The 13,088-nt window shown below is 36.5% G+C and overlaps 1 protein-coding gene across 8 annotated transcripts in view; it reads left to right on the plus strand.

Annotated features, from left to right (window-relative positions):
- RGS7 (regulator of G protein signaling 7) overlaps positions 1–13,088 on the plus strand; it is a 227,264-nt gene that overhangs the window by 153,082 nt on the left and 61,094 nt on the right. For 6 of the 8 annotated variants that reach the window (XM_062488950.1, XM_062488943.1, XM_062488944.1 and 3 more), the window contains one exon: positions 3,355–3,406. The exons of the other annotated variants lie outside the window; for them this stretch is intronic. In XM_062488950.1, the coding sequence (XP_062344934.1) occupies positions 3,355–3,406 (52 nt within the window). The remainder of the gene's footprint in view (positions 1–3,354; positions 3,407–13,088) is intronic. 8 annotated transcript variants of the gene reach the window in all.

The following is a 13,088-nucleotide window of genomic DNA, read 5'->3' on the forward strand; positions in this document are numbered from 1 at the left end:
AGATTGGAAACATATAGTTTATTATGACTGTTAATCTGGATAGCATATGTAGAAACATTATAAAAGAGAAAATTTAAGCTTTTTACTTTTTCTGGCAATATACTTTTTCCTTTAGCTGTAATCTTCTGAAGCTCCTCTGCTTTATGCACTTTTTAAAATAACTGTCCATGTCTCAAAAGTTACTTGAATTAATATTTTTTCCATGTATAAATTACCCTTCAGGTAACTTGCTCCCCTATAAACATCATGCAGATAATTCAGTACTTTTGATAATTCTCACCAGTTAGATAGTCACTGTTACAGAGTACTGGAGATAGAGGAGAAAGAGAAATACCAGAAGAAGAATTTCGTCATAATATTTACACACGCATATACCTCATAGTCCTGAGGAACCAGGAGTCATTCTTTAGCTTGGTGAGGCTTTTTTTAGTTTTCTGGAAATAAACACATTTAACTCATGTGAAAACACAAGAAATCCTTAAGTTTTCTGGGCTGAATTTCATCAGCCTTCTAACCTGAGCTGTCTGACCTCATAAAAGCATTTTTCTCCCTCATTTTTTTTTGCCCTGTGCTTTGCCCTGTAGCCTTATCTCCACGTCCAATTTAATTTTGGGCATGTTCGCAGAGCTGATTGCAGGCAGAATTGAACTTTGTTCCCTCTGGGAGCCAGCTGGCTGGAGGCCAGCTCTGGCTACGCTGCAGTGCCTGAGTGGATGAGCTGTACTTCTCAGCAAGTCCCATTCAATGCATCCGAGCACCAGGCAGGCAGGGTCATGGATTGCAGTTCAGAGCCAGCCTGTGCCTGCCCAGCTCAGAGCATCGGCAAGGACACCTCATGCCTTCGTGTCATGCCTTTATCTGCCCACTGTCTCCCTCCTTCTGGAGACTCAAACAAGGAAGGCATTTAATAATCTTGTGTACTTATCTGTACTAGCTGTTATTTGAAGCCTTTTCTCATATTGTAATGTCTGCCTTTACCTGGGATTTCTTTTTGGCTTACCCTATCGCACATCTTTGGAACCTTTCAATATGGCTTATCATGTGCTTTGCTAATTAAAACTCATCTCTGTTTTAACTTTTCTGCTTTTATCTCCCTGGCACAGGGAAGCTTATACTCATCCTTAGTAGCCAGTGCATTATTTTGTGCTTTTTTCTCAATCTCTTCTCCACATTTAGGTTGCACCTTTTTATCATTCAGAAAAGCCTTGGTCATCTCTTGCCTCCTAGTGAACTAAAGGGACAGTATTTCATAACACTGAAGATCATGTCCCCTTTCTCATATTGTGTTTAGTGCCCACACTAACTTCACCACTGAAGTGCAAGTTTCAGTAAAAGTTAAATGTGTAATTTGAACTAAATTCTGAAAGCAGTACTCTGGCCACACATAGCTTTTCGTTTATGTATGAAACAACAGAGCTCACCTCTAACATCACTTACATAGTTGTGAATATATAGCATTTTTTCATAGCCCATTGTAAAATGAATGCTGAAAGCAAAGTTTGTGATTTTTCTCAAAGTCTGAAGAGGGAATTTGTTTTTAATCTCAGCTGGGATGGGAGTACATGCAATTTGTCAAGAGAAATCCTGAATATCCGTGAGGACTTCGCAGCAAGCATGACCACATCTGGAAGAGTTTCAGCTGTCTTGAGCAGATATGGCTTCTATGTATTTAGTAACCCTCACTACATACTTTTTTCAGAAACTCATCTTGAACCTGTAAACAGAGCATAACCTTCCTTTTAGCACACAAATGATGTAGCTGTGCTTTTTCTTCTCGGGCCTCTCTGGATTTATATTTTGTGCCTGTAAGGAAGGACTGTTTTCACTTCCTGAGTTTGTAAGCTGTTTATTTCAAAGAGGGTAACTTTTTGCTTTGTATGAATCACACTATTAAATTTTATAGTTGCTTCTCCAAAATGTGCTGAGTACTGCGATTCATTCTTTAGGGGTTCATCTTCTTTCTGTTTGTGCTTATATGTGCTTCTACTGGTCACTTTGATTTCAGTGGCACTGTGAAGGAATGGTTGATTGGAGAATTACTTATTGTTGCTTCCTTAAAAAGTACAAAACAGCCTGCAAGAAACACATCTTAGTCTTTGAAATTGGCTTGTGATAGTTCCTTTTTTATCCTTTATCTTCTTGCTGTTGCTTGATAAATACCAAGTTCTAAATTGCTTCTATTAAATTTGGTGTGTCAATGTTACAAAACCAAGAGGTTTTTCACAATATATATTTAATTTGAAAATTGGTGTGAATGTGTCACCCTTCAGCCTGGCTGGTTTCCAGATTAACATTAAAACAATTTTGAAGGGAAGTGGGCAGCAAAGAGGTTTCCATTTTTGCAGCTGGGAGATTTTTGAGAAAACAGTAAGAAATAGAGAGTAAAGCAGAAGGTTTTCCTGAAGAACCACCTGTGTTTTGAAATACCACTCAAACCACTTCACACATTTAATGAGTTTCATTCAACTGCTCAAATATTATATAATTCTTTGTATCTGTGTGTATATATTTATATATAGATCAGTCACTCAATCACAGAATATCCTGAGTTGGAAAGGACCCACAGGGATCATCGAGTCCAACTCTTAAGTGAATGGCCTGTATGGGGATTATGTGCTCTGTAAAAAATGCTATAATAATACACGTTTTAACCAAAAGCTGCTATTTTAAAAAAGATGTAATTTGTATGAAAAATGTCTGTATAGTCTTATATTCTCCATTTGTTAGAAGCAAATTATTTTAACAGTACATGCAGCACAGTCTTAATAAGTATGGTGTTGAAGTATTTTTTGGTACTTGATTGTCTTTCCCGTAAAAAAAAAAAAAATCACATTTTAAATCACAAATGGTAAACATTTATTAAAATATAGAATTTGATGTCTTTGTGAAAACAGAATGTTTTTAGTGGCATTTTTAAACAAACATTTTTTAAACACCTAGCAAAGATAATTGAATATTAATCTGTGAATAAAAACTCTCAAAAATATAGAATTAAATTAACTTCAAAGCATCCTCTGTCTTTATACTTCTAAACCTGATTCTACAGGACATGTGAGAGATTTATTTCTAGGGAAGATTTAAAAGACAACCCCTTTACCTGGGTTTTGTTCCATCAATTTTGAAAACAAAAAATCTCACTTTGTTTTCTTCTTCAATGCCGTTCTGACACTAGCGTGATAAACAGGTGTACAAATGTAATTTTCTGTTTTGATGCCTATTTCAAAAATGTCAAGTTAACAGTATAATAGATCTACCAAAAATATAAATTGATTCTGAAAACCAGTAACAATCCTAGGACTGTATAATGGTTGCATTGTCTAACCTGAGTTTCCTACTTCTTTGTTTTGTCTATAGACACCCTATTTTTGGCCATCAAATTGTTGGGAGCCGGAAAACACAGACTATGGTCAGTGTAGAAATATTTCCTATTTCTTTTGGAAATTATGCATTATATAAATGAATTGCATCATTGCAATCTGTCTTGTTTCACCATCCCATTGTTTAAAACATAATTATATGCCATGTAATTCCTGTGCAAGAGCTGCTGATATTGAAATGAACGTGTTGCTACATTTTTCAAAGTTTATCAGAAGCTTATCAAAGTAGTATTTTGGAATGGATCTGAGGAAAATAGAAAAAAATTCAAGTCCCAAAATTAAAGACTCATCAAAACCTACCTTGCCATTTATATCCTCTGTTTACTGCAGCAAGTGTAATTATTTACAGTGAGAGAATCTCAGTCAAGGAGAGGAGTCTTTATTGATGGTTGTGCAATGGTTATTATCAGATTGAGACCCAAAGATGTACCTAGTTTAGAACTCTTATTTCTAATATACACCATGTAGAAAATTACTTGTTATGAAAACTAATATAGTTCTAATATGAACTGTATTAAAAAATACCGTTTATTGTTTATTTGCCTGTGTGTTGGGGGTTTATTAATAAATTATATTCTGCAGTTACTGATGTGTGCTTAGACAGCAAAATCTGAAGATAATAGGTAGCAGTGTATTAGGAAAAAATATTATTAAAAATGATAACAAAATTAGGTTCCTCAGTACATCAAATAGTGACCTAATTTTAAATGAAAGTGGATCTATGAGTGGCCTCCTGTTCATTTTAATCCAAACTGTAAGTACTGAGCTCATCTGAAGATGGTCACTTATTTAGGTAACCAAGCATGTACATGATAGGTTATGTTTTCAAAACTTCAGACCATTAATATCTCTTTTTGCAGGTTTTCAGAAATTTAGGTCAATGTTCACTTGTAATTTGGATTCTATGCCCTTGGGAGTTTAAGGCTTTGGGGATGGAGAGTTCCAATAAATGCTTCCTTCTTTTTTGGAGCAGACACAGTTTAATTTCAAATACATTGCCCAAAAAAGTAATTTTAAGCTGAGATACTCAGCAGAACTGAGTTTCTCCAAGGTACAGTTTAAAAATGTGACAATTTCATCATCCTATAGGAGTGGAAAAATATTCAATTTTTTACTGATATTCGAAGCTGTCCAGTGAATAGTTATTGAAAGCTCCCAAGGAGGAGGGATTCTTACCACATATGTGTGCTTAGCCACTCTGTATGAGGAAATTAGTCACTGAAGAAAAAATGATCGATTTACCATTTATTACTTCAGTAATAAAATAGTCCCCTAATATGTTCCCGTAATATGATGAGCAAGTAATTAACTATGGTTTAAGAGACATTGAGTTGTTTAGCTGTAATGTGTGTCATGTTACTGGGTGGTTTTAATAAATAATTATATGCTTAACATGTCTGAATTTGAGATCAGCCTGAGAAAGTTACGATTAATATCCTTTAGTCTAAAGTAGGAGATACTAATTTTCCTGTCACAGTTGATCAGTGGATTGGTCAATGAATTATAAACCTTAGTCAGTAAATAGAAATCTTGTATAATGTGTCCAGGTTAGCATGCTAGGAATACAGAATTAAACTCGGAATCAGTGTCTTCATCATACAGCAAGGTGTTTTTGCTGAAGAGTGAATGTACTCATCTGACAGCTTTTGAGATTTCAATATGTTTCAGTTGCTGAGTTAAGCTCTTTGGTTGCAGAGGGGAGAAGGAAGGGGAAGCAACCCTCCAATCCTATCCCTCCAATGCTATCTCATTGCTCCTTCCATGTCATGAGCCAAAAGTGCGATCCTGTATGAAACAGACCCACAACTTCCCTGCGTAACAGGATCAGAGCATTGTACTGGAGCTACCAAAGGGGTGTGTTACCAAAACTAGATAGTGCTAGAGCATTTGCAGGAAAATAAACTTCTAAGGCACGTTTTCAATACTGTTCTTATTAGGTTAGCATCATCCAAGTTCCAGAAATTAGTGTTTCCCTTGTGAACAATGGTGATCAGAACAATACAGGAAAATCAAAATATTTAATCAAAATATTTAAGGAACCAAAATAAATTAAAAGTAGGCTTGAAACATTTTGAAAATATGAAAGGATAAATATCACCTCAAATATACACTGAATAGGTTCTGCAGATTTTCACAGTAATTGTTACTTCCTGGAAAATATAGTACATAGAATTTATGTTATTTCAGATACACAAATGCATTTCATAGTTATCATGCATTATGGTGCTGTGTAGTGCTACCAATTTCATCGACTTGTCCTGAAAAAGCTTGAAACTGTGCCCTCTAAAATTAATGACTGTGGCAGGTGTTAGAAGTCTCACAAGAGCAGCAAAAAGTAAACTCTCTCTGGAATCTTCCTTGATCAAAATTCCTAACAAGGCAAATCACTTTTTTTGCCATCACTTTCTTTGCCATTAACCTAATTTTACAAGCCATTGGAAATACTCTAGAATTTTATTTTAATTTAAAAATGAATCCTAAACATTCATCTTTATGCATCCATAACTGGGCTACTGTCCAGAATGTAGTACGCTGCCAGGAAAATAATTTATCTTAAACAAGAAATTAAATGAGATTCAGATACTGTGTGTTAATTTATTACCAGAACTAACTAAGAAACAAGTAATCCTTACATATTTGTATAGCATGCTAATATTTTCTCTAAAATATAATCTGATCTATATGAGCTTGTAGTATCAAATATTTTGGCTTAAAAATATTTTTCTTTAGAAAGTATAACTGAAAAATGAACGTAGAAACAGAATCTTCCAATATGTCAAAAAAAACCAGACACATTCTCATAATAAAGGTGTAGTGCACTGCTACGTTGTGGTGGCAAAAAGAGGGTTTGGATTAATTTCATTTATGTCAAAATGGAAAATAGCCATTGATTGTAATTTCCAAATTATTGACTATGATAATTCTGAGTTTACTGAGAAACTTCTAATTTTCATAAATTCCTGGAAATCTCCCTCCTTTTCATGAAAATCATGCTTTAATTGTTGTCAAGAGAGATTCCTCAAATTACAAATAATTTTTATAAAAGCAGCTCCTTCAGTTCCATCTGTTGAAGTCCCATTTTAGTGCCATATGTCTTGGAGTCCACCTAGGCAGGACATGTTGTCCTTTGTAGAATCCTATTGTTTTTACTGTGATTATGTTAGTGAAAATAGGTAGTAATGATAACAACTATTAGTATTAAAGCCAGTGTAGTTCAAATAACTTTGCTTTTTTTCTGTGAGTTAAGTCATGTTCCTGAATTATGATTAGGTTTTGTGACAAATAGAATTGTATCTCAATTCAGAAAAACTGGCTCTTAAAATGAGCACAGCTAGTGGCTTTGACCTGCTTGTAATTATCTTCTCTTTTCTTACAGATATAATTTTGTAACTGATGGAATGTTTTTTTCCTGGCATATTATAAACAGGTCATGTCATTAGGAATTAGTTAAATAGGGAGGCTAGTTAAGACAGTTGCATCCCAGAACGAGGAAATATAATGCCATGTATGAAATTGCTATTCCGTGTGCATTATGTATCAATTCTAATGGAACCTGTCAAGTTCTCTTGGAGGTTAAGTGACTCACAGCTGTTGCAAATTCGAGGTATTTAGTTCGTTACTGTCCCCTTTTTTGAATAAGTAAAAAATATGAAATGTTAGGGAAAAATTCCATTCACAACAAAATAGCAATTATTTGCCTTTTTCTTTTCTTTAGGCTTAATTTAATGTATTTTTTTAAACGTAAGAGGCTTTTAATAATTCCAGACATATGAAATAGCAAAAATTAGTAAATTTTACACATTTTCTTTAGTGAACTTTTGCTGATTGCTAGACTTAAAAATATCTATGACATATCAGACTTTTTCTTACCTTTAAATACATATTAAAAAAAAAAAAAGAAATCTGCTCAAAGGAGAGAAAGAAGAAAATTTACAATGTGCCACAGTCACTTACAGTCTTAAGGAGGTTTGGACATACTAGAAGACAAAAAATCAACTGTGTCTATATAGTTGCAACAGGATGTTGTTTGAGCATTGTAATTTTTTTGTGTGTGCATTTCTCTCAAATGAGTTAAAAATGGAGGAAGACTGCAGACTGTTGGTGAGTTACAGAGAACACAGTAAATAACTGATAATGCAACATGAGTTGAAGAGCTCTTGACCATGTGATCTTTAAATGATGCTGAATGAGACTCTTTTTCTCTATATTCAAAGCAAATTCTTGAGTTCTGTTGCTGTGAAGAAGGACAAGTTTGAAAATGTAGCATATTTACAGTAGCCTTCCAGGTAGAGTCATGTATTACAAAGGCACTCTCCTAGGAAATTAGAGTAATCATGGGAGTTGGGGTAAGTCTTAATTAATTACTCCCTTTAAAAATGTACAGTACTTGTCTGGGTAAATGCTGCAGTTCTTTAGATAGTCATCACTTTATTATCTATTCTGTGGTACTGTAAAATGAGGTAGCCATTTACTTTTGCTGTGTCAAAGCTATTTCATTGTTCTCCAGCATTTTTAAGAAAGTACAAGTATTTCCTTATTAAATTTACTTCATAGTCAGCTAACAAGTCAGTCTGAACAACACTTCCTTCCGAATGATACCTTCTTATCACTTAAAAGTGAACTGACAGAGGCCTCTCTCCATGTTCTGTCACTGCTGCTCTGTTCTGAACACAAGTTATTTCCCCTGGGTCATTTCTCTCTTCTCTCCCAAACCATCAGTAATTCTAAATAGTGCATAGTGCACAAAAAAACTGCAGTCATGTATCATGTTTTCCACATGTTGAAAATTTCCATATAATTTTCTCTTTAGAGTCTCTTGTCTACTTATTTTACATCCTCTATGAAAATTTGAGTAGTCCAGGAATTTTCTCTCTCATTTCTCTTTCTGTACCCTTTATCATAGAGTGACTGTTTGGAAGGAGAACTGTGTGGAGAATGCATTATATATTTTCTTTGCCCAAATGCACAGGAAGGATTTCCTTGGCAACAGATTATTAGTAAGAAATTTGTAGTTGAGATATACTGATCCCTATTGCTTACCTGAACTCTGCTGGAGCACTGCATGTTCTCAGCATCTCTCAAAATCAACCCATAACTATGAGTCAATAACTTGTGGCAAAACTGGTGGCAGAGAAGCACTTTTGATACGAAATGTCACATATATATATATATATATATATGTATATGTGTATATATATATATATATATACATATTTAATTGTTAAAATTCATACCATGAGAATTTACAAAGAATGTGTGAATAGTTTCTGGAGAGCTCTGCTATTCTATAATCTCAAATCTTGATTCTCAATTCTCATTTTTTCAACAGCTAATGTCAGAGCATGTCAGCAATGACTCCTGCAAGCAATTCTTTTAAGTCCTTAATACAGATCCCTCTGTTAAGGACCCGTCTCTCAAAATTTTCTGGATTTCTAGGTGTAGTAAGAAACAGAGATTTCCTAACTGAACTCAGTGTTTCTAAGAATGGGTTGTGACTCTTTAAGTGAATGACTTGCCTTTAGGCAGCTACTTTTACAGAATATATTGACTAAGATTTTGGTGACAGGACTAAGTGAGGAATACAGTATACCAAGAATAAAAACATGTCTAGAAAAATATGACTGGTGTCAGTGCTTGCTATGTATAAAATTTGATCTGGGTAGAACCAAATCAAATGAGCTTTAGCAGATAGGTGGAAGAGGTGACCTACAGTATTTTTTCCCACTCTGAATTCATATACCATTATATTTCTCTGCAGAGATACATTATCCACGCATTAGAAGAGATCTCTGTCATATAAATGATGAAATGAAAGTCTCACTTCAACAAGCATGGCCTGAATTCTGTTCTGATCCTTGCTAATTCTGACATTGACAAATCACTGCAATGAGGGCTCTGTAACCAGGAGGCATTTCCTGATAATGCTTTCCAGTCATCTCACCACTTCAGAGTTTTGTGCTTACCTGAATTATTCTTTCAATGAAAGTGTGACTTATTCCCATAATATGAGGAGCCTAGAAAATGTTTTTGGCCAATTCATGTGTATGCACACATGAGAAAGGGTAACTGATCCAAGTACATGTTTCTGCAGTACTGTTTTAAAACTGATATCCTTCATCTACGTCCCCTATAAATAAAAATAAAATTTCTTCTCAGAATTCCAATATTCATAAACATAACTTGGAATTTTCTGAATTCCTTTCAAGTTTCTATGTTGAGTAAACTAAAAAGGTTTCATATAATACGTGAGTCAGAAGGGAATCACAGGGAACGTTGAAGTCCAGCTCCTGACCCTGCACAGGACACTCCAAGAATCACACCATGTGCCTGAGAGTATTGTTCAAATGCTGCTTGAACTCCGTCAGGATTGGTACTGTGACCTCTTACCTGGCGAGCCTGTTCAAGTACCTAACAACCCTCTGGGTGAAGAACCTTTTCCTGATATCCACCCTAAACCTCCCCGAACACAACTTCAGGCCTTGTCACTGGTCCCTACAGAGAAGAGATCAGTGGCTGCCCCTCCTCTTCCCTGACAATTAAGCTGTAGGCTGCAATGACATCTCCCCTAAGTATTCTCTTTCCTAGGCTGCAAAGACCCTCCTCATATGACTTCCCCTCATCCCAACACCACGAGGGACCCAGATTAGAAAGGTGTTGAGGAAGCATCATTGGTGTGCTGCTGTGATCGCAGTGACATGTCTTCCCCAGCACCGGTGCCTCTGGAGCTGTGGGCTCTGGGACTGTTTGAACACTGCCCCTAATGGAATCTTGGTGCTGAGGCTGGGGTCCCCATCACTGTGGGTGGTCCAGGTTAGAAGGGTGTGGAGGCAGCAATGAGCAATGAGCACTCTGACATGCTCCACTTTGCATGCCCTTTCTTGCCTCATTGTCCCTGGAGCTGTAGGCTTTCTGACTCTGAAAATGTAACCTTAATGGCAAATGGAAAGCATTATGATAATATCAAGAAACATTAAATGATTCACCGGACATAATTTTTTACACCTTGCAGGATTTTCCAAGGCCATCATTATCTAGGGACTTCTGTATGTTGAAGATGAATTTGCCTTTTTTCTAATTCTTGATTGATCTCTTTGGTAGTTTGAAATTTGGTTTCTTTCTTGCCCTTTGTTTATGTAATACAATTGTTTGCTTGTGTAAATCTATGATCAAATTGCTTTCCTGAAGTGTTGCAGGGAAAATAGGATCAAAGAGTAAAGAGTAGAGAAGTGTTTCATAAGTTAAGGTTTTGGCGATTTAGCAGTTTAATGTACATAAACCTGATCATGGTCATCCTTCTAAGTTAATGATATTAGCATTTACTTAAGAGTGTGGTTCTTTTATAGATCCACAGGGCTCTGCGGTGACCCATTTTTAAGACTAAGTGAAACTCAATAGCTGTTGCTAAGGGCATTTATTTTCTCTATGGACTAAGAGCAGAGGTGACCTAAAGATGGCATGAAATAGGCCTAGAATTCCCAGTGTTTAAATAAAAGATTTAATTTCATGTTTTATATCCTGCAGTCATGTTTTGTGTGGTAATTCTCCGTCTGAAGCGGGCACTTGTGTATAGGGGGAGAACTGTCTGCCTGTAGGGCATTTGAAACCCTTAGACCTTGCAGCACTTGCTGTTTTCTTTGCTCTTTAGATACAGACTAGGCCTGTACACACTGACTCTGAAAACAGGATTTTGACTCAGGGAGTACAAAAATTTAACCTGGCCTCAGTGGAGATAACAAGCGTTTACTGAAAGCACGCTCACCATCTGGGGTGAATGGAGCTGTGACACCACTGGCACCAGCACAATTATGGAAGGAGTTTGTGTGCATGCTGGTGAGTGTGTAGGTGCCATAGTCTGTGGTCTTCAGAGGCCCTGTTGAACTTCCACTGAATTTAGCTGTGGCCTTTGCTCCACTGTGGCAAAGGGGGAGACTTAGTCCCTGTTTAGTAACAAGATGAAACTCCCCAGTGTGGGGGTTTTGGGTGAAAGTTCTGGGTTTGGTTTTTCAAGGATTTTTTTTTTTGTTGTTGTTGGTTTTTTTTTTATAAATGTGTATAATAAAATGTGTACTCAGTCCAGTTTCTTTAGTCTAGAATGAAACCTGTCATAATCTCTATGATCTTACCTAAAGAAAAAACCTATAGAGGTTTCTTAGGACCTTTCAAGTGCAAGTGAACAGTCAAGAATAGGAAACACATGCAGCTAACCATGAAAATGTTGGGGGTCTTTGGGTATAACAGCTTAAAAATTTGCAAGAGGGAAGATACATGCATCCTCTCTATGCAAGTCTAGCTTTGTAGTCTCACTTGAAACTCTCACATTGTCCATATTTTGTGAATGCCTGAACAGAATTTTCAAGAGCTAGTAGGGTATTTACAGCACAGCTACTGAAATGTGTTTCAATACTGGTTTGTTGTTCAAATACCCATTTATAAACATCACTGACCATCTTTCATTATGAAATGTTGCAAATTAATATGGCCTTTAAAATTATTGGTGAATCTGTTCTCTCATGGTAATCAGTCACTTCTAAAGCACAAGCTATAGCATTTAATACATAATTCACTTTAGTAGAGGCAATTATGTTGATTGCAAAATCCATCAGAATACACTGGCTGTAAAAATAAGAGTGTAAGAGGCAGACCATATTTAGCAAATTGAGGTTATTAATCAGACCCTGGTTCTTGTATATCATTCATCCCCATGGTGAACATTTTTCAACACCTTTGTCAGGGAGTGGCAAGCAAGGGAAGGTAGGCAAGAACTGAGGTTGGCAACAGTACAGGCAGGAGCAAGCTAGTAACATGGGTCGGCTACAGGGCTGCTTAGAGATGTATCTACAACACAGCTCAAGCCTGTGCCAGGGGGAGTAGCTAGGCTTGAGCACAATTCCTGGGCACGGGCCTCAGTGGAGCCCCTAGATGGGCTCCTCAATGGAATTACAGCTCCTTGGTGTACTGAAGGTCCTGACCAGGAGCTTTGTGAGATAGATATAGAAGTATGTACAGAAATAGAGAGCTTTAGTTGGAGATCCTTCCTGCAGGCTGTACTTCTTGTGAAGCTGTAAAAACACAGTCAACAGATGGGATTGGAAAAGCAGACATGGTAATTCTGGGAGATTCTGATTCTGCTTTGAGAGGGAAATTGATTGGCATCCTCGAAGTCCGGCTACTGGACAAGTACAGTTACTTCATGTGTGATATGGTGCAGAAGAGGAGTGGTGCCTGTGAAAGGTGGGAGTATCCATATTTCAAATCTCATTGTCCAAAAAGTCAGAAGAAAAAAATCACCTCATTACTCTATATCTTCAAATAAACAGGCTGAAATTGAGGGTGATTTTCACATTCTTGCTTTCCAGCGTGCTACTGAATTTTTTTACAGATAAGCCAAATAATACGATAGAGAGAGTGTAAACTGGTAAACACAAATTCCTGAGCTGCTGCCAGCTTTTCACAGCAGTACAGTTAGCTCTTATATAGAGGCTCAAACATGCACTTTTATAAGGATGCAATTGTTAGCACACAGCAATAGCAGTAAATTGAGTAAGAATAGGAATGTCCTTCAGCACTGTTTTTTTCTACACTAGTGGATATGCTGTGCTTCCCACAGTAGTAGTTCTTCCTTGGGCATATTCTACCTTATTCACAGTGGCACACAGAAACATTTCTGACATAAGGAATCCAAGCCACACGTGTTATAACTATTAGGCTCCT

This window comes from Cinclus cinclus, chromosome 3, assembly GCF_963662255.1.
Source record: "Cinclus cinclus chromosome 3, bCinCin1.1, whole genome shotgun sequence".
In the NCBI taxonomy this organism is placed as follows: Eukaryota; Metazoa; Chordata; class Aves; order Passeriformes; family Cinclidae; genus Cinclus; species Cinclus cinclus.